This window comes from Jaculus jaculus, chromosome 8 (genome assembly GCF_020740685.1).
Source record: "Jaculus jaculus isolate mJacJac1 chromosome 8, mJacJac1.mat.Y.cur, whole genome shotgun sequence".
Classification (NCBI taxonomy): domain Eukaryota; kingdom Metazoa; phylum Chordata; class Mammalia; order Rodentia; family Dipodidae; genus Jaculus; species Jaculus jaculus.
The window spans coordinates 77,343,431-77,366,163 of record NC_059109.1 but is presented as its reverse complement, the minus strand read 5'-3'; the positions used below and the strand labels follow the sequence as shown (position 1 = coordinate 77,366,163).

Below are 22,733 nucleotides of genomic sequence, written 5' to 3'. Positions count from 1 at the left end.
TATGTACCTGTGCTCATGTACTCTTTGGTCAGTGAGCTAGTGGGATGGCCACACCCTCTGCTGGTGTCAGTCAGGCTCTTCCTATGTTTCCCCACTTCACATAATCACCTGAGTTTCTGGCTCTTCTTCTAAGAGTGCTGTTACTTGATCTCCCCTCCGCTTCCCCATTCCTGTGATTTCTTTTTTTAATTTTTTAATTTTTTTTTTTTTTTTTTTACTTTTGGTTTTTTGAGGTAAAGTCTCACTCTAGCCCAGGCTAACCTGGAATTCACTATGTGTTCTCAGGGTGGCCTCAAGCTCTTGGCAGTCCTCCTACCTCTGCCCCCCCCCCCCGAGTGCTGGGATTAAAGGTGTGTGCCACAACCACCTGGCTCATTCTTGTGATTTCTGTTGAAAGAATTCAGATGAGTGCACAGACTTGAAGACAGGCAGGGTTTATTGCAAAGCATGAGAGTGAACAATTGGCAAAGATGCCACTGTGTCAATCTACATTTTTGGCAGACTTTATTATTATTATTATTTTAAAATTTATTTTTACTAGATATGGACATACTTAGTATGTAACCAACACATGGTGGTACCATCCTTTCCCTCATTCCTGCCCCTTTTCTGAAGAAGACCTCCTCGTTGGGGATGCAGGTCATCCCCACTGGGATTATAGGTAGGTGCTGCTCTGCCCACCCTACAGTTATGTGGGTACTGGGGATACAAAGTGAGGTACTCATGCTTCAATGGCAAGTGCTGAACATCTCCTCAGCCCACTTTTAAGTCATTTCTGGTCTCTACAGCAGACAGCTTTCTGTGAGGGGTGTCGTCCTGTCCATGTGATTATCTCGCCCATTTGGATGGACTCTCGGGGTAAGGAAAATGGGGTCCCCTTGTTCTTTGCCAGAAAACCCCTGACAGGATAGTAATTTAATGCTCTTCCAGGAAGTTCAGAATATCATGTATTTTCTACCTAGGCCCCAGAGTACAGCTCAGATCCCATTCTTCTGCAAGTGATCAGAGTCTTCTAGTTTCAATTCCTGGTTTGTCTTGATGCAGATTATGAGAGAGGGCTCCATTCCCAGTGACCTCTAAGCTGAACAGCTACTTAACAGTGCCTTTGTCACATGTTTCTTTTGTGCTTCTCTTTCCTTGAAGATTTTGTCTATAGTTTGCCCCTTCTACGCCCTCATAGCTGCTAGGTGGTGTGATGATAACAGTGTATTAGTTTAGTTTAGAGGGTACCTTCACTGTCATCAACCTTGATGGCTGAAGATTCACCTCTCATTTCCCAGGAATGATGAGTTTGGCTTTGATGGTGGTGGTGAACAGTGTTTTTCAGTTGTTAAAATTTAAAGCAGATTAATAGAAAATGCTAAACTTGATGGTTGTGGCTGGCATTTTGCATGATTAATCTTAATGTGGGGTTTTAAGTTTTAAATAATGACACTTTCTCTACCCACTCCGGAGAGTTGGGTAGAATAGGTACTAGCACCTTGGGATGAACATAAGGCAATGTTGGTAGAGTGTTTGCCTGGTATGCAGGAAGCTGGTATATCTCGCTGAGCTGCATAAACCATTATGGAGGTGTACATCTGTACATTTGTATTCTAGATCTGGAAGCAATTGGATTAGAAGTTCAAGGTCATCCACAGCTACATAGTAAGATTAAGGCAAGCCTCCACTACATGCCATTCTGTCTCAAAAACAACAACAAACAACAAAAACAAAACATGTGGATGTGGTACTACATATTTGTAATTCCAGGCCTTGGAAAGCTGAGACAGAAGGATTGAGAGTTCTAGGCCAACCTAGGCTTTACAGTGAGTCCTTGTTTCCAAGTCAACCAACCAACCCCATAGCCCTTTGGTTCTGGGGACTTCTGGGGCTGGTTAGTGAGGAGTGTCTTCGGAGATTAATTCTGTGTCTACCTGTCATTGTTTTGTAGGCCATGGCATTCCTTTTGGAGTCATCTTTGGTGGAACAGATTTAAATGAAGATGCGAACCACAGAGAAAAAAACGAAGTCATGGGAAAAGTTCTCAAGGAAGCCAGGTAAGACTTTAGAGAATTCTCCCTTGGGAAATTTACATCTTATAACAGGAAACCAGTTCATACCATCTTTTCCTTCATTTGGCACAGTTTTATTTTGCCACAAATCTGCATTGTAAATATGTTATTCCAGCTGGCCCTATCATTAGTAATATTGAATGAACATTCTTAGAAGATTCTGCATGGTAGAAAGACACAATTGTTTTCTTTGCTCCCTTTCTTCTGTTCATTCCTCCCTCCCTTCTTTCCTTACTTCTTTTTAGGTTTTGAGGAAGAGTTTCACTCTAGCATAGGCTTGACTGGAACTCATTCTATATTCCAGGATAGCCTTGAACTCATAGCAATTCTTTTACCTTAGCTTCCTGAATGCTGCAGTTACACCTGGCTGACTCACCTTTTTCTAAAAGCTGTACAGGCACAAACTATATGACCACCACACATGTTAGGGTTCAGCTAGCCTCATGGTTACCCTAGTGACTATTCTTCCATGCCCCTTGTCTATTGCTTTCTAAGCTCTGCAAACTATTTGTGAGCAGTGAGAAGAGTCAGTACTGGGTTTCTGTACTGTGGCTCAGTCCTCTATTTATGTCACTCCCCACCATCTTGGGTCCAGAGGGCTGCTACTACAGGTGATGCTTCTTCAAGGTGACACTGAGCATTTAGGATGGCACATTTATTAGTTATGTGGTGTTACTGTGTGACAGGAGAACCCAGGAACTGGCTGTGATCTCCACCTCCTAGGCACTATGACAACTTTGGGTGCTCATTTCTGAATACTGTAGTATAATGGCCATAACCTCCACCTCAGAGCCCTGCTCTCTATGGTTGAGGCTATTTTGGGCCAGGCTCCTGCGCCAGGCCTGAGGAATAGTCACACCAGAGTAGAGTCATTGCTGTAAGTGAGGAGTCATCACATGGGATGCTTACGCCTGTCACTGATCACCTGAGTCCTTGGGATGAGGAAGTTCTTCTGTGTAACCCTAGAAAGAGACTGATGAGGCCTGTGCTTTGGGATCTGACTTTATTCCCCTCCCTATCTGTCTGTAAGGCTGCATTCAGGTTATGCTTACCTGAGCAGCATGAACACTCTTCTCATTTTGTGGACCTAGGCAGAGCCTGATTCCAGAATCTAGTAAAAAGAGCCCATTAAGATTTTACTCAACTGGTTGTGATTGTGACTTGTGACAAGGCATTTTTAGAAAACTCTCTGGTGTGAATGGGAAGTCTTGGTGGGGCAAAAATCCTTCCATATTTTTACTTTGTATAACAAATACAACCATAAGAATGAAAATATGACCAGTTGGGGAATTTTGGTTAAGATGGCAGCATAGGAACCACCAAAGAAGCCTAGGGGAGAAAAAGGAAAAAAAAAAAACAAAAAAAAACAAAACTCCGTAAAATATACTCTTCTACTTAAAAGTAAAGGTGTATAAGAAATTACCAACCATAGCAGAGAAGTAGGAGAGATCCAGAGCATCTAGAGACCACAGACGCAGGCAGAAGCGGCTCCCGCTGCAGTGGCACCACATTTGTGCAGCTGAAGGTGTCAGGCTCAGGAACAGCCAGGTGAGGGGTTTTTCCATTCATACCAGCCTCCTCTCAAACTCAAGAAACATGAAGAGGAGGATGGTAGGGACCAGCGGAGTGGCTTGTGAGGAAGAGGATCGCGAGGACCAGTGGGAGAACTTCAGCCACCATCCTTGGCCTCCCCTTCCTCCACTGCCAGCATAAGCACGGGCAAGCACCAGAGACCTGGGAAGGGAGCTCACCTGCACAGCACCCAGCACAAGTGATCAGAGCAGTGACCCACCGACCCATCCATCCTACCTGAGCTCACAGCACAGCAAAGAGAGACCCAAGCAGGTGCACAGCATAATTGAGACCAAAGCTATCCCAAAAGGTAACTGGGCTTACATCAGGTCAGTATCCATCCAAAAAAGCCTGCGTCAGAAAAAAAGCTTGCATGCATCAGAAAAAAAGCTTGCGTCAGAAGGGATAATCACACCTTCTATGCCGGGTAAATTATGTGTCAAATCTGACGTATGGTCAGATTTGCCCTTCTTAAATAAGCAATATTTTGGGATGTCATTTGTTGTTTCCTGATTTATAGTGCCTTTGTCTCCTCTTCTGTTGTTCGTTGGGGCAGGGTCTCACTTGGTCACAAGCTGACCTTAGAACCCTCTATTGACCAAAAATCTTAGCTTCCCAGTTGACAGGATTAAGGGTATAGGGCAACACACATTATTAGGGACCTTGAATTTGTTAGAAGGAGATCTGTTTGTCATAATACCTATCCTTGCATACTCTGCTGGTTTTCATTGAATGTGCATATTGTTCAGTTAAATTTTAGAATTTGCCTATATTTTGTCATTCCTAGCCTACTAGAATACTCTCATAGCACGCAAACCCAACACCTAAGGTCACTTTTGTGGTAACTCTGAGAGTATTAAGAGCCACACCTAGCACTTTAAGATCCTACCCTGAAGATATATAAATTCAGATTGTTTGATACATCTAATAATACTGCACATAATCAGAAAACCCAAGCATTAAATTAATCCAAGATGTAAAAATTTCTACATTATAATATAAGAAACACAAAAAATCAAGACAATGTAAATCCACCAAATATTATAAATCCATCAGAAATGACCTCCAGTGAGACTGATCTAAAGGAAATGCCTGAGAATGATTTCAAAAGAAATATTATAAATATACTCAAAGAAATCAAAGGAATAGAAGAACACGGGAAACCAGTTTAATGAAATAAGGAGGTCAATACAAGACATGAATAAGGAAATAGAAATAATAAAGAAAAATCAGTCAGAAATACTAGCAATGAACAGTGCAGTTAGTCAAACAAAAAGTTCTGTAGAAACATCTCTCCAGTAGAATTGATGAAGGAGAGAACAGAATATCTAAGCTAGAAGGCCAGGAGGCAGATCTAATACAGTCCCACAAAGACAAATACAAATAGGAAGGTTTGAATAGGAATTTCAAGATATTTGTGACACTATGAAAAGATAAAACAAGAATTCAGGGTATAGTAGAAAGAGAAGAATTTTACTCCAAAGGCATGCAAAGTGTTTTCAAAAAAAAAAAAAACACACACACACACACAAACAAACACACACACACACACACACACATAGAAGAAAACTTCCCCCAAATTGGAAAAGAGGTGCCAGTACAGGTACAGGAAACCTTTAGAACACCAAACAGACAAAACATATTATAATTAAATTACCAAACACTTCCGGTTAAGATGGCGGCGTAGGTACCACGCCAAAGCAGCCTAGGGGGGAAAAAGACCAAAAAAACTCAGCAAAATACACACTTTTACTAAAAAGTGAGGTGTATAGGAAATTGAGGCGGCAGCGGAGAAGTAGAAGAGTTATAGAGCATCCAGAGCCTGCACAGGCGGAAAAGCGGCTCCGGCAGCTCGGCCAACCGCCGCAGCCACGGCGCAGCAGAAAGCCGCCAGACTCTCAGCTCGAGCTGCAGGAAAAGCCAGGTGCGGGATTTTCCCCTCACACCGCGCTCTCCGCAACTCGGGAAACGTGAGGGGAGAGGGGCAGCGAGCAACGGAGGAGCAGACCGCGAGGTAGAAGAACACGTGGAGTAGCGAGAGAACCAGAGCAGCTGCGGCTCCCTCCCCTCCCCCACTGCCTGAACCCAGCTCCAGCGAACACAGCAGCGGCCCGGGACCCGGCCACGCCAACTTGGGCTGACAGCGGGACCCAAGCAGGAGCAGAGTTCGGCAGCAACTTCAGCGGCTTCAGCACCGGTACCAGCGGCCCCAGCAGCAGCGGACCCAGGAGCGGCAGCGGTGGCAGATCCCGCAGCAGCGGCTTCGGGGGGAGCAGCGGCGGTGGACACGGCAGCAGCAGCTTCAGCAGCGGTGGTGGCTCCGGTGGTGGCAGCTACGGCAGCAGCAGAGGCAGCAGCAGCGACTCGGTTTGCCCCGTAGGAAAAGCAAGTGCCCAGCTCCAGAAATCAGAACAGCAGCCCGACGACCCAGGCAGCAAATTGACTGAGACCAAAATCACCCAAGGTAACTGGGATTGCACCAGGGAAGGGTCTCACTTAGTCACAAGCTGACTTGGATCCCTCAACAGACCAGAAATCTAAACCTCTTTGTTGATAGAGGATCTGGTCATTAAAATAACTACCCTTGCATACATACTTGGGGCTGTTTTTGATTGAATATGTACAGTGTTTAGTTAAATTTTAGAATCTACCTGTATTTTATTCCACTCAGCCTGCTTGAATACTCCTAAAGCAGGGAAACTCAACCCCTAAGAACATCTTTGTAGATACTCTGAGAGTCTTAAGAGCCACACCTAATACCTTAAGGTCCTACCCTGAAAATATATTACATCAAATAAATTGATACAGCTAAGAATACACAGCTAGCTAGAAAATCCAAGCATTAACTTAATCCAAGATGCAAAAATATATACATTATAACACAAGAAACACTAAAAAGCAAGATGATATCAATCCACCTAAAAGTATTAATGCATCAGAAATGTCCTCCAGTGAGAAAGAGTTAGAGGAAATGCCTGAGAAAGAGTTCAAAAGAATAATTATAAATATGTTCAAAGAGGTCAAAGAACACATGAAAACAATCAAAGAAGAAATCAAAGAGGAAATCAAAGAGGAAATCAAAGGAATCAAAGAAGAGGCAGGACACCAATTTAATGAAATAAAGAAGGCAATACAAGACATAAATAGGGAAATAGAAATAATAAAAAAAAAACCCAGTCAGAATTACTAGCAATGAAGAACACAGTTAATGAAATAAAAAACTCTGTAGAAAATCTCAACAGTAGGATGGATGAGGGAGAGGAGAGAATATCTAAGCTAGAAGACCAGGTGGCAGACCTAATGCAGTCCAACAAAGAGAAAGACAAACTTATAGAAAAGTATGAGTGGGAATTTCAAGATATTCGGGACACTATGAAAAGATCCAATATAAGAATTCAGGGGATACTAGAAGGAGAAGAACTCCACTCCAGAGGCATAGTAGGCATCTCCAACAAAATCATAGAGGAAAATTTCCCCCAAATTGGGAAAGAGGTGCCAATACAGATACAGGAAGCCTTTAGAACCCTAGCCAGACAAAACCCAGAAAGAACCTCTCCTCGCCATATTATAATGAAACCTCCAAACACACAAACCAAAGAAAAAATATTGAAAGCAGTTAGAGAGAAAAATCAAGTTACCTACAAAAGCAAGCCCATCAGGATTACAGCAGATTATTCAACACAAACTTTTAAAGCCAGAAGGGCTTGGAGTGATATATTCCAAGTTCTGAAAGATAACAACTGTCAACCAAGGTTACTTTATCCTGCAAAGTTATCCATTCAAATAGATGGAGAAATAAAGACATTCCATGACAAAATCAGGTTAAAGGAGTATTTGAAGACAAAACCAGCTCTACAGAAAATACTTGATAGAATCCTCCATGCTGAACAAAAGGAAAAGCACACATATAAGGAACCTAGAAAAAACAAGCTATACTCAAATACCAGTTAACAGAAGAGAGCACAGGTAGAACCAGTAACACACACACACACACAAAAATGGCAAACATAAATACACACCTGTCAATAATATCTCTTAATATCAACGGTCTCAATGCCCCAACGAAAAGACATAGATTTGCAGACTGGGTTAAAAAGCAGGATCCTACAATTTGTTGTCTCCAAGAAACTCACCTTTCTACAAAGGATAGACATTATATTAGGGTGAAAGGTTGGAAGACGGTGTTTCAAGCAAATGGGCCTAGAAAACAAGCAGGGGTTGCTATCCTAATATCAGACAGGGTAGACTTTAGTCCGACGTTAGTCAAGAAAGATAAGGAAGATCACTTTATATTGATTAAGGGCACACTCCAACAGGAGGACATTACAATCCTAAACATATATGCACCTAACATGGGGGCTCCCAAATTCGTCAAACAAACACTATTAGAACTAAGGTCACAGATAACACCAAACACAGTGGTGGTGGGTGACTTTAACACCCCACTCTCATCAATTGACAGGTCATCCAGGTAAAGAATAAACAGAGAGGCATCTGGACTAAATGAGGTCATAGAAGGAATGGACCTAACAGATATATACAGGACATTTCATCCAAAGGCTGCAGAATATACATTCTTTTCAGCAGCACATGGAACATTCTCTAAAATAGACCATATATTAGGACACAAAGCAAATCTTAACAAATTCAGGAAAATTGAAATAATTCCTTGCATTCTATCTGACCACAATGGAATTAAACTACAAATCAGTAGCAAGAAAGGCTATAGAGCATACACAAAATCATGGAAACTAAACAATACACTACTAAATGATGAGTGGGTCAATGAAGAAATCAAAAAGGAAATCAAAAAATTTATAGAGTCAAATGATAATGAGAACACAACATACCAAAATCTCTGGGACACAATGAAGGCAGTTCTAAGAGGTAAATTTATAGCCTTAAGTGCCTATATTAAGAAATTAGAAAGGTCGCAAGTAAACGACCTAATGCTTCGCCTTAAAGCCTTGGAAAAAGAAGAACAAGGCAAACCAAAAATCAGTAGACGGGAAGAAATAATAAATATTAGGGCAGAAATTAATGAGATAGAAACAAAAAGAACAATCCAAAGAATTAATGAAACAAAGAGTTGGTTCTTTGAAAGGATAAACAAGATTGATAAACGCTTAGCAAATCTGACCAAAAGAAAGAGAGAAGAGACACAAATTAATAAAATCAGAGATGAACAAGGTAACATCACAACAGATTCCAGAGAAATTCAAAAAATCATAGGAACATACTATAAAAGCATATACTCCACAAAGTATGAAAATCTGAAAGAAATGGATGATTTCCTTGATCTATATGACCTACCTAAATTAAATCAAAATGAGATTAATCACTTAAATAGACCTATAACAAACATGGAGATCTGAACAGTTATCAATAATCTCCCAACTAAAAAAAGCCCAGGCCCGGATGGATTCACTGCTGAATTTTACCAGACTTTTAAGGAAGAGCTAACACCATTGCTTCTTAAGCTTTTCCAGGAAATAGAAAAAGAAGGAATTCTACCAAACTCCTTCTATGAGGCCAGCATCACCCTGATACCAAAACCAGGCAAAGATAGAACAAAAAATGAAAATTACAGACCAATCTCCCTCATGAACATAGATGCAAAAATTCTCAACAAAATATTGGCAAACAGAATACAAGAGTATATCAAAAAGATCATTCACCCTGACCAAGTAGGCTTTATCCCAGAGATGCAGGGATGGTTCAACATACGCAAATCTATAAATGTAATACATTACATAAACGGGTTGAAGGACAAAAATCACATGATCATCTCATTAGATGCAGAGAAAGCATTTGACAAACTCCAACATCCCTTCATGGTAAAAGTCCTACAGAGACTGGGAATAGAAGGAACATATCTCAATATAATAAAGGCTATTTATGACAAGCCTACAGCCAACATATTACTAAATGGGGAAAAACTGGAAGCTTTTCCACTAAAATCAGGAACAAGACAAGGGTGTCCACTGTCCCCACTTCTATTTAATATAGTTTTGGAAGTCTTGGCCATAGCAATAAGGCAAGAGACACACATAAAAGGGATACAAATTGGAAAGGAAGAAATCAAGTTATCATTATTTGCAGATGACATGATTCTATACATAAAGGACCCTAAAGAGTCTACTAGCAAGCTGTTAGAGCTGATCAAAACCTACAGCAATGTAGCAGGATACAAAATCAATACACAGAAATCAGTAGCCTTCATATATGCTAACAACAAACACACAGAGGATGAAATCAGAGAATCACTCCCATTCACAATTGCATCAAAAAAAATAAAATACCTTGGAATAAACCTAACCAAGGAAGTAAAGAATCTATACAATGAGAACTTTAAAACACTCAAGCGAGAAATTGCAGAAGACACTAGAAAGTGGAGAAACATCCCTTGTTCCTGGATTGGAAGAATCAATATCGTGAAAATGGCAATCTTACCTAAAGCAATCTACACATTTAATGCAATCCCTATCAAAATTCCAAAGGCTTTCTTCATGGAAATAGAAAAAACAATCCAAAACTTCATTTGGAATCACAAAAAACCTCGAATATCTAAAATAATACTGAGCAACAAAAAAGAGGCTGGTGGTATCACCATACCTGATTTTACCCTATACTACAGAGCCATAGTAACAAAAACAGCATGGTACTGGCACAAAAACAGACATGTAGATCAGTGGAACAGAATAGAGGACCCAGATGTAAGCCCAAGTAGCTATAGCCACCTGATATTCGATAAATATGCCAAAAATACTCATTGGAGAAGAGACAGCCTCTTCAGCAAATGGTGTTTTGAAAACTGGATATATATCTGCAGAAGGATGAAAATAGATTCTTCTCTCTCGCCATGCACAAGAATTAAGTCCAAATGGATTAAAGACCTTAACATCAGACCGGAAACTTTGAAACTGCTAGAGGAAAAAGTAGGGGAAACCCTTCAACATATTGGTCTTGGCAAAGACTTTCTGAATACAACCCCAATTGCTCAGGCAATAAAACCACAGATTAATCACTGGGACCTAATGAAATTACAAAGATTTTGCACCGCAAAGGACACAGTGAAAAAAGCAAAGAGGCAACCTACAGAATGGGAAAAAATCTTCGCCAGCTATATATCTGATAGAGGATTAATATCTAGGATATACAAAGAACTCAAAACATTAAATAATAAGGAATCAAATAAGCCAATCAAAAAATGGGCTATGGAGCTAAATAGAGAGTTCTCAATGGAAGAAATATGAATGGCATATAAGCATCTTAAAAAATGTTCTATGTCACTAGTCATCAGGGAAATGCAGATTAAAACTACATTGAGATTCCATCTCACTCCTGTCAGATTGGCCACCATCATGAAAACAAATGATCATAAATGTTGGCGGGGATGTGGAAAAAAAGGAACCCTTCTGCACTGCTGGTGGGAATGCAATCTGGTCCAGCCATTGTGTAAAACAGTGTGGAGGTTCCTAAAGCAGCTAGAGATTGATCTACCATATGACCCAGCTATAGCACTCCTAGGCATATATCCAAAGGACTCATCTCATTTCCTTAGAAGTACATGCTCAACCATGTTTATTGCTGCTCAATTTATAATAGCTGGGAAATGGAACCAGCCTAGATGTCCCTCAACAGATGAGTGGATAATGAAGATGTGGTACATTCATACAATGGAGTTCTACTCAGTGGTAAAGAAAAATGAAGTTATGAAATTTGCAGAAAAATGGATGGACCTGGAAAGTATTATACTAAGTCAGGTAACCCAGGCCCAGAAAGCCAAGCGCCACATGTTCTCTCTCATATGTGGATCCTAGCTACAGATGACTGGGCTTCTGTGTGAGAATGAAAATACTTAGTAGCAGAGGCCAGTAAGTTGAAAAGGAGACATAAAGGGTGGGGAAAGGAAGGGAGGAGGCTACTTAATAGGTTGATATTGTATATATGTAATTACAATGATTGTAATGGGGAGGTAATATGATGGAGAATGGAATTTCAAACGGGAAAGTGTGGGGGTGGGGAGGGAGGGAATTACCATGGGATATATTTTATAATCATGGAAAATGTTAATAAAAATTAAAAAAAAATTACCAAACACACAAACCAAAGAAAACCCTCCAACATATTAGCATAAGCAATGGCTTTCTGAATATCACCCCAATGCCTTAGGAAATAAAACCACTAATCAACCACTGGGACCTCATGAAATTACAAAGCTCTTTTACTTGTAATTGGAGTTTGTTAGAGTTCCTTCCTTTTCCTGTTAGTTCTTCTGTGACCATCTGGTAGAATTCACCAGTTAATCCATTTGGGCCTGGACTGGGAAAATTTTTTAAATAGGTGTTTGTATCTCAGTACTTGTTATAGGTCTGTTTAAATGGTTAATGTCATCCTGATTTAATTTTGACAGGACATATAAATCAAGGAGATCATCCATTTCTTTCAAATTTTCAAACTTAGTGAAGTATATGTTCTTAAATTATGTCTTTATGATTTCCTGAAATTGTTTTGGTATCTGTTGTAAGGGTACCTTTACTAGTTTGTGTCTCTTTTGATCAGATTTTCTTAGGGCTTATCATTCCTTTTAAAAAAATATTTTATTTATTTATTATTTAGAGAGAGAAAGAGAGAATGGGCCTTTAGCTGCTGCAAACTAACTCCAGATGCATGTACCCCATTGTGCATCTAGCTTACTGGGTCCTGGGGAATCGAACCAGGGTCCTTAGGCTTTACAGGGGAAATACCTTAATTGCTAAGCCATTTTACCAGCCCTCTAATTTCTTAATATAGGCACTTAAAGCTATAAATTTCCATGTTACATCTTCCTTCATTTTGTTCCAAAAGTTTTGGTATGTTGTGTTCTCTTTATCATTTGATTATATGCATTTTTAAAAAAATTTTTATTAGCATTTTCCATGATTATAAAAAAATATCCCATGGCGTGCTGGAGAGATGGCTTAGCGGTTAAGCGCTTGCCTATGAAGCCTAAGGACCCCGGTTCGAGGCTCGGTTCCCCACGTCCCATGGTAGCCAGATGTTCAAGGGGGCGCATGCGTCTGGAGTTCGTTTGCAGAGGCTGGAAGCCCTGGAGTGCCCATTCTCTCTCTCCCTCTATCTGTCTTTCTGTGTCTGTCGCTCTCAAATAAATAAATAAATAAATAAAAATTTAAAAAAATCCGATGTTAATTCCCCCCCCCACTTTCTCCTTTGAAATTCCATTCTCCATCTTACTACCTCCCCATCACAATCATTGTACTTACATATATACAATATCAACCTATTAAATACCCTCCTCCCTTCCTTTCTCTTCCCTTTATGTCTCCTTTTTAACTTACTGGCCTCTGCTACTAAGTATTTTCATTCTCACGCAGAAGCCCAGTCATCTGTAGCTAGGATCCACATATGAGAGAGAACATGTGGTGCTTGGCTTTCTGGGCCTGGGTTACCTCACTTACTATAATCCTGTCCAGGTCCATCCATTTTTCTGCAAATTTCTTAACTTCATTTTTCTTTACCTCTGAGTAGAACTCCATTGTATAAATATGCCACATCTTCATTATCCACTCATCAGTTGAGGGACACCTAGGCTGGTTCCATTTCCCAGCTATTATGAATTGAGCAGCAATAAACATGGTTGAGCATGTACTTCTAAGGAAATGAGATGATTCCTTCGGATATATGCCTAGGAGTGCTATAGCTGGGTCATATGGTAGATCAATCTTTTGCTGTTTTAGGAACTTCCACACTGATTTCCACAATGGCTGGACTAGATTGCATTCCCACCAGCAGTGTAGAAGGGTTCCTTTTTTTCCACATCCCCGCCAACATTTATGATCATTTGTTTTCATGATGGTGGCCAATCTGACAGGAGTGAGATGGAACCTCAATGTAGTTTTAATCTGCATTTCCCTGATGACTAGTGATGTAGAACATTTTTTTAGATGCTTATATGCCATTCGTATTTCTTCCTTTGAGAATGCTCTACTTAGCTCCATAGCCCATTTTTTGATTGGCTTGTTTGATTCCTTATTATTTAACTTTTTGAGTTTTTTGTATATCCTAGATATTAATCCTCTATCAGATATATAGCTGGCGAAGATTTTTTCCCATTCTGTAGGTTCCTCTTTGCTTAAAAATTTATTTTTATTAGTTACGGGCATACCTAGTATGTAAACAACACATGCTGGTACCATCCTTTTCCTTATCACTGCCCTTTTTCTGATGGGGCCCTCCTCATTGGAGATGCAGATCATACTTGTGGCTCACACATTCTAAGGGACAGCAGTCAGTTATAAGGGAGAGTCAGTGTCTCTGTGCATACTATTCCAACTTATGGCTCTAACAGTCTTTCTGCCTCTTCTTCCACAAAATTCCCTGAGCCATGTTGGGTGCATTTTAAGTGTACTTCAGTGATGGGCTCATTATGAGCCTTTGGATCTGTGGTTTGGTAGGTGTTGAGTATCCTCAGTGTCTAACTCCTTCACCCTTGTGCTTTTATCAGGTTCACTGAGAAAGCAGCACTCTCACTCATTTCCCTAATTCCTCTGTGGTTTTAGCTGGGGCTGTGGTGAAGTGCGATGGGTACTTTATCTCCTCAGATCCCACTCCCATCTGAAAAAGAGAATCAGAGTCTCCAATGGAGAGTGAATTCAGCACAGATTAAATTATTAATTCAGAGAGAATTTAATGAGTACAGACCCTCTTATAGGCCAATATTAGTGGGAGGTTGATATTGCAAAGTATATCTCTGGATATGATTCTGACTTTTTTCTCAGTTTCAGATATGGGTTACTTTACCCCGAGTGGATCTGTTAGCCAATCCAAGAGCAGTTTGTTACCCACAATGGCTGTGTGTGCCACTATTGCACTTGTATGAACATCATCAGGTTGTTTGCTTCTGAGTAGCTTAGACCTTGAGTTGCTTGGACAGATGTTGACCACTTTCCCCTGGTAGCTCATGTCGAACCTTCCAGTACTAGATGAGCTGTCTGGGGAATGGCTCTCTTCTGGATTCCAGCCAGGACTCTCTGTGTTCCATGGTGATAGCATATGGTGTCTTCAGCAATAGGGTTTTACCATTACCTTCTTTGGTGGGTAATTAAGTGCTCAGATATAAGTTTGTCTTGTTTTGGCGGATCTTGTAGTTCTGTCTGATCAACAGGTCATTGTAGGTATTAACTGCATCCTGTACTGGGAGTTACAGGCCAGTGCCAAAGAAGCAGAAAAAAGAAAAAGAGAAAAAAAAGAAATGGGAGAAATTTAAGGTTAGGCTTCATCTCACCCTCTCCAGGGCCCTTCAGTTCAGGTGCTCCTCCTATGGTCCAGTTGAGGGTTTACCCATTTAATATATCTTTCAGGTTATAGGTTTCTATGGTTCCAGCTCAATTTGGGTTCAGTTTTGTGTCCCCACAACTCTTTTCCTCCCCTCAAGCCCTATTGTCCAAGCCTCAAGATGCCTATCAGGTATGTCAGCAATGCTGGCTGATTCAGGTTAGGAGCCACAGATGAGTGAGACCATGTGACGATTGTCTTTCTCTTATTGTATTTGTTCACTGAGTATGATCTGTTCCAAGTTCAACCATTTTTCTGCAACTTTCATTGCATCATTTTTTCTTACTGCTGAGTAGATTTTCATCATGTAGATATACCGCATCTTGGTTATCCATTCTTCCATCAGTGAGCATCTGGGTTGATTCTAGTACTTACCTGTTATGAATTGAACAGCTATAAAGATAGTTGAACAAATATCCATATACTGAGGTGTGGAACTTTTAGGGTAAATGCTCAGTAAGGGAATAACTGGGTCTGTTGGTAATTCTAGATTAATTCTTTTCATGAGTCTCCATATTGATTTCCATAGTGATTGTACCAGCTTACATTCCCACCAACAGTGAATGAAGGTCCTCATTTCTCCACATTTTCACCAACATTTGTTTTTATTTGATTTTTTAATGTTTGCTATTCTTACTGGGGTAATGTGGAATCTCATAGTTGTTTTAATTTGCATTTCCCTGGTTCATAATGCTGAACTGCTGTGTTTGCCATTTGTATTGCTTCCTCTGAGAACTCCCTGTTGAGTTCTCCGCCCCATTTTGTGACTGGATTGCTTGATTTTTTTTTTAAAATTGTTTATGTTTTTGAGTTCTTTGTAGATTCTAGATAGTAGGCCTCTGTCAGTTGTGTCCCTGGCAAAAAAATTTCTCCCATTCTGTGGGTAATCTACTGGCTCTGCTTATGGTATACTCATCTGCACAAAACCTTTTCAGCTTCATGAGGTCCCATTTGTTTAGTGATTATTTAAGTTCCTGAGCTACTGGGGTTTTGTTCAGGAAGTCTTATCTCCACTCCTATACCATGGAGAGTTCCTCCTATTTTTCTTCCAGTAGTAGAAGAGTTTCAGGGCTTATATTAAGGTCTTTAGTCCATTTGGACTTGATTTTTCTGCATGGCAAGATAGGTGGGTCTAGTTTCATTTTTCTGCATATGGTTATCCAGTTTGTCCAGCACCATTTGTTGAGGATGCTGTCTTTTCTCCAGTCTATGTTATTGGGGCCTTTGTCAAAGATCAAGTAGCTATAGTTGACCTAAAGTCTGGATCCTCAATTTTTAGTTCCACTGGCCTATATTCCTGCTTTTCTGCCAGTACCATGCTGTTTTTTTTTTGCTATGGATTTCTAATATAGCTTTAGATCAGGTGTGGTGATGCTGCCGGAGGTGTTTCTTTCACTGAGGACATGCTTGGGTATCTGAGGCCTGCTGCCTTTCCATATGAATTTTGAGATTATTTTCTCTGTCTCTGTGAAGAATGATGCTGGGATTTGTATTGGTATTGCATTAAATCTGTATATTGCTTTGGTAGGATTGCCATTTTCACCATGATAATTCTGCCTATCCAGGAGCATGTGAGGTCTTTCCATCTTCTCAAGTTCTCCTCAATTTCTTGAGTGTTTTTATGTTTTCATTATATATGCCTTTTAGATTCTTGGTTAGTGTTATTACAAGGTATTTTATTTTATTTTGTTACTATTGAAAATGGGACACTGTTGCTAATTTATTTCTCTGTATCTTTGTCCTTTGCATATAGAAAAGATACTGATTTTTTTTGTGGTGATTTTGTATCCTGCTACTTTGCTGAAGGAATTAATCACCTTCAGGAGTTTTTGAGATGGTTTAATTTGCATTTCCCTGATGATAGATGGAGGCTCTTGGGTTACTTATGTATAGGATCATATCTGAAAATAGGGCTAACCTGATTTCTTTCTTTCCAATTTGTATCACTTTTATTTTATTCTCCTGTCTTATTGCTTGGGCTATCACTTCTAGTACTGTGTTGAAGAGCAGAGGTGAGAGTGAGCATCTGTGTCTTGTTCTTGATCTCAATGGGAATTCATTGAGTCTTTCCCATTAAATATTGTTTGGGTTTTAGATGCTTTATATATAGCCTTTATTATGTTGAGATATAAACTGTCCATGCCTATTCTCTCCAATATTTTGTTCATGCAGTGATGTATTTTGTGGGAGGCCTTTTCTGCATCTATTGAAATGATCATATGGCTTTTGTGATTAAGTTTATTTATGTGATGCATTATGTTGACAGATTTCTCTATGTTGAACCAACCCTGCATTTCTGGGATAAACCCTTCTTGATCAAGGTGGATAATGCTTTTGATGTATTGTTGAATTCAGTTTGTGAGGATTTTGTTCAGGATCTTTGTGTGTCTAAGTTCATCAGAGATATAGGCCTATAGTTTTCTTGTATCTGTCTGGTTTGGTATTAGGGTGATGCTAGCTTCGTGAAAGGACTTGTTATCAATTATGTAGAACAGTTTGAGGAAAGCTGGTTTCAGTTCTTATATGAAATTTTGATAGAATTTGGCTGAGAAGCCATCTACTCCTGGATTTTTATTTTGGGGGAGGTTTTTGATTACATTTTCAATCTTAATGGGTGTGGTAGGTTTGTTTAGGAGATTAATCTACTCTGAGTTTAATTTTGGTAGGTGGTATGTGTCCAGAATTTATCATTTTTTTTTTTTTTAGATTATCTGTTTTTGTAGAGTATAAGTTTTGGAAGTAAGTCCTGATGATTCTTCTAACTTCACTTATGTCTGTGTGACCTCTCCTTTTTCATAATTTCTAATTTGTTAATTTGAAATATCTCTTTTTTTTCTTGACCAAATTGGTCAGGGGTTTATCAATCTAGTCCCTCTGCGCCCCCCCCCCCCAGGACAAGTTCTTTGTTTCATCAATTTTCTTTAGTTTTCCATTCATTAATTTCTGCTCTGATCTTGATTATTTCATTCCATGTGGAGATTTTGGGTTGGATTCTTCTTTCTTTTCCAATTCCTTTACATGGAGGTTAGGTCATTGATTTAGGATTTCTCTGTCTTTGTTATGAAGGAATTTAATGCTATGAATTTTCCCCTAAGAATTGCCTTCATTGTGTCCCATGAGTTTTGGTATGTTGTGTTCTCATTGTCACTCAATTCCAGAAATTTCACAATTTCCTTTTTGATTTCATCTACCAACTATTTATTGGTTAAAAGCTTGTTGTTCAGTCTCTAAGAGCTGATGGAGATCCTGATTCATCTCTCTCTTTTTTTTTAATTTGTAGCATTTACAGCATTATGATCTGATATCATGTAGGAAATTATGTTGACTTTCCTGAATATATGGAGGCAGGCTTTATGTCCTAATTTATGATGTATTTTGGAGAAGGTTCCATGGGCTGCTGAGAAGAATGCATAGTCTGTTGATTTGGGGTAGAATGTTATGTAGATATGTTAGGTCTAGTTGATCTATGGTTTTGTTGAGCTCTCTTTCCTCCCAGTTGATTTTCTGTTTGGATGATCTTTCTATTGATGATAGTGGAGTATTGAAGTCTCCAAATATGATGGAGTTGGTGTTTATTTCTGTTTTGTTGTCAAGTAGGTTTTGGTTTAGAAATTGCAGTGTACCTGTGTTAGGTGCATATAGATTGATGTATCCTCTTGTTAGATCATTCCCTTGATGAGTAAAATGTGGCCTTTTTTAAAAATTTCTTTTGGTTTGAAGTCTATTTTCTCTGATATTATTATCTCTCTTTGTTTTCTTTGTTTAGAGTCTTAATCATGTTTTTGGTCCAATCTGTTTGGAGTTCTGTTAGCTTCTGGTATCTTGATGGGGCTGTCTTTTGAGAGGGTGGGAAAGTTTTCTTTGATAATTTTGTTGAGTAATTCTCCATGCCTTTGGTCCGAATTTCTTCCCCTTCTGGTATACTCATGATTCAAATATTGGGAAGTTTAAGGTTATTACACATTTCCCTCATGTCAGACTCACAATTTTTTTGAACTTATTCAAGTGTTTTTTTTTTGTTTTTTTTTTTTTGAGGTAGTGCTCACTCTAGCCCAGGCTGACCTGGAATTCACTATGTAGTCTCAGGGTGGCCTCGAACTCATGGCCGTCCTCTTATCTCTGCCTCCCAAGTGCTGGGATTAAAGGCATGCACCACCATGCCAGGCTTATTCAAGTTTTTTTTTTTTTATGCACAAACTGTTTCTTCTGTTCTGTCTTCCAGTTCTGAGGTTCTGTCCTCTTCATGACTGACTCTGTTCTTGAGGGCTTCTAGAGCAGTTTGGACTTGTTCAATATGGCTTGTATTTTCTATTACCTTTTTCTTTATAGTATTCATCCCTTTGTTGAGTTCCCTTTTCAGGTCATTTTTTTTTTTAATTTTCTTCATGCCTCTTGGAATTCAACCTTGCATTTATTTATGTCTTCAATGAGCTTAGCCAGCTTATTATTGAGGTCTTTTGTATCTTGGCTTTCCTTTATATCACTTAACCCTCTTTTGAGGTCTCTCTCTGTTTTTTGTTTTTTTCTATTAGGTCCAAACTATTGAGGACAGCATTTACACAACTGTTGCTCTTTGGTTGATTTTCTGGAAGTGCTACTATTTGCTTGGTCAGGGTCACATATCTTGTGTGTTTATTTTGGGGTTCTGATCCTGTTGTTGCTTGTGTGTTTTGATTAGAGTCTTCCATTGTGAGACTAGACAACCTTGTTGGGGTTCTATCCATTTGATGTTTCATGTTTCTTTTGTACTTTGGTCTGCCCATCACAGTGTGGGAGTCCTATTTATTTCAGAGGAAGCTGTGGATTACCCTTGTAGTGTCTTCAGTGTTTGTTCCCTTTTATATTTGATGGCTTTGAATTCAGGAATGTGCAGATTGTGAAGGGTTAAGTTAACCAGCCACCCTGGTTTGGTTCTTCCTACCAGCAATGGGATTGGGGGTCTGCATGGGGGCCTGTCTGCTTATGCAGAAGGACTTGGCACCGTCCCAGTGGCGGGAAGGGGGTAGATGGTGCATCCCGGTGGTGGGGAGGGGAGTCAGGATAGAGTGCAGTCTGGTAGCAGAGAGGGGAGTTGGGAAAAGGCATGATCCTGGTTTGTGGGGGAGGAGGGGGAGGTTGGAGATGGCATAGTTCCAGGGGTAGGAAGTTTGGAGAGTTGGGAGCCAGTATAGTCCTGGTGGTGGGAAGGGAAGGGAGTCAGGAGATGGCTTGGTCCCAGTAACGGGAAAGGAAGGGAGTGGGAGACAGTGCAGTCCTGGTGGCAGGAAGGTAGGAGAGTCAGGAGATGTCACAGTCCCAGAGGGAGGGAGATGGAAGGGAAGAAAGATATGGGAGGGAGGGAGGCAACGTGGTCGGCAGGAGGAAAGGTAAGAGACACTTGGTCTTGATCTGTGGAATGCACAAGTAGTCCAGGAGTGAGCCTGGTCTGGGGCACTGTGGCTGGAATGGGTGTTTGAGGGGTTTGGGGAGTCTAGTGGGCTCCCTGAGAGGATGGGAATTAGCAGATTTCCTGCTTTGCTCCTCTGCACCTTCCCACTGGAGGCCAGCTAGGACCTGCTTACCCTGGAACCCCACAGATTTTGGCTATTACCCTGGGAGCTGAAGCATGGTTAGGTGGATACTACATTGACTGGAAGTCCTTGAATTTGTTTTGTTATTGAAAGTTTTCATACTTACAGAGAATAAACCATGATAAACCCATCGCCTCCCTAACTTTCCCCTTCACGAATCAATACTCCATCATATGCCTTCCCTCTCTCCATTAGTCTCTCTTTTATTTTGATATCATCATCTTTTCCTTCTATTATGAGGGTCTTGTGAAAAGGTATTACTAGGCACTGTGAGGTTGTAGATATCAAGGTCAACTTCTGTCTAGACAATTGCATTGTAAGCAGTCTTACACTTCCTTTGGCTCTTACATTCTTTCCATCAACTCTTCTGCAATGGATCCTGAGCCCTGGAAAGTATGATAAATATCTTTCAGGGCCGAAAACTCCTTTGACACTTCTCAGCACTATGGCACCTTTTGGGTCATCCCAGCAGTCACCATCTGAAAAGAGAAGGTTCTCTAACCAAAAGTGAGTATAGATTTAATATATGGATATGAAGGTTAAGTAAATTGCTTACAGGGCAGTTTGGTGAGCAAAATATATGTATTTAGCCAGTCAAGAGCAGACATTATACTCCTTAGGCTCATGACCTCTTCCACCATAGGCTTTGATTATGTTTCAAGTACCAGGCATGTATTTCCTCCCATAGAGTGGGTTTCCAGTCCAATTAGAGATCAGTTGGTTTCCCCCGGAACAGATACGCCACTATTGCACCTGTTTGGACTTTTAGCCTGGCTGGCCAAACTTGAGGCTTCCATTATTCAGTGTTTTCACCACTGATGACTTCTGTCTCCCATCGGGCTGCATGCAGTGCAGCTTTTTCCAAATTTCAGTCAGCTGGTCTGCAGGGAGGAGGTTTTCAGCTCAGCCTCAGCTTGATTTCTCAGTGACTTTGCCATCCAGGCATGTGGAGTCTTCAGCAATAGGGTCTTGCCATCTATTTCTGGTGGAAGACCAAGAGCCTTGGCAATAGACTGTAATGTTTTGGGGCAACAGGAACGTCCCTGGACAACAACTCACTGGAAGGTATCCCATCCCTGGCACTCCAAATTTTCTAGTAACAATCTAAGGCTTCTTGGTGTGCAGTTATCCACAAAAGTAGGCTTTCATATGTCTTATTCACAGTATATTGAATCTAAAAAAAAATTTACTCACCCTCCCCCACTCTTCTTTTATTTAATCTATTCCCCTGGCCTTGTTTAGGAAATTCTACTCCCTGTTGTCTGTTCTTGTACTTACTTATATACAATACTGTCCCCTTAAGCCCTCCCCATTCTTCTCTTCCTTATAGCTCTTTTCTATCTTACTGGCCTCTGCTACAAATTTTTGGTTCCAGCTCATCCACAAGTCTAAATATTTGTAGCTAGAATCCACATATTAGAGAGAACATGTAATGTTTAGCTTTCTGAACCTGGGTTACCTTATTAGTGTAATCCTTTCCAGATCCATTCATTTCCCTGAAAAATTTGTAATTTCATTTTTCTTTACTGCTGAATTACTCCATTGTGTAAATGTTCCACATCTTTATGATCCATTCATCTGTTCACAGGCAGCTAGGCTGGTTTCCTTTCCTAGCTACTGTGACTAGAATGGCAAGAAACATGGTTGTGTAATTATCTCTAAGGTAGTGATATGAGTACATAGGATTATTTCAATTTTCCTGTATTTGTTAAGATTTGCTTTGTGTCCTAATATATGGGCTATTTTGGAGAATGTTCTATGTGCTGCTGAGTAAAATGTATATTCTGTAGCATTTGGATGGAATGTTCTATAGATATCTGTTAGGTCCATTTGTTCCATGATATCATTTAATCCAGATGTCTCTCTGTTTAATTTTGCTGGGATGACCTTTCAGTTGATGAGAGTCTGGTGTTGAAGTCACCCACTACAATTGCGTTTGGTGTTATCTGTGACATTAAGTCTAATAGTGTTTGCTTGATGAAATTGGGAGCCCCCATGTTAGGTACATACATGTTTAGATGTTTAGGATTGTAATGTCCTCCTGTTGGAGTGTTCCTTTAATCAGTATAAAGTGACCTTTTTTTAAAAAAAAATTTTGAGGTAGAGTCTCACTCTAGCCCAGGATGACCTGGCATTCACTGTGTCATCTCAGGCTGGCCTCAAACTCTCAGCGATCCTCATACCTCTGTCTTCCAAATGC

At 40.1% G+C, this 22,733-nt stretch overlaps 1 protein-coding gene across 7 annotated transcripts in view; it reads left to right on the top strand.

Moving 5' to 3' along the window:
- Positions 1–22,733, top strand: part of Glt1d1 (glycosyltransferase 1 domain containing 1) — a 173,962-nt gene that overhangs the window by 42,288 nt on the left and 108,941 nt on the right. For all 7 annotated transcript variants that reach the window (XM_045155692.1, XM_045155691.1, XM_045155690.1 and 4 more), the window contains exon 3: positions 1,934–2,039. In XM_045155692.1, coding sequence (XP_045011627.1) covers positions 1,934–2,039 — 106 coding nt within the window. The remainder of the gene's footprint in view (positions 1–1,933; positions 2,040–22,733) is intronic.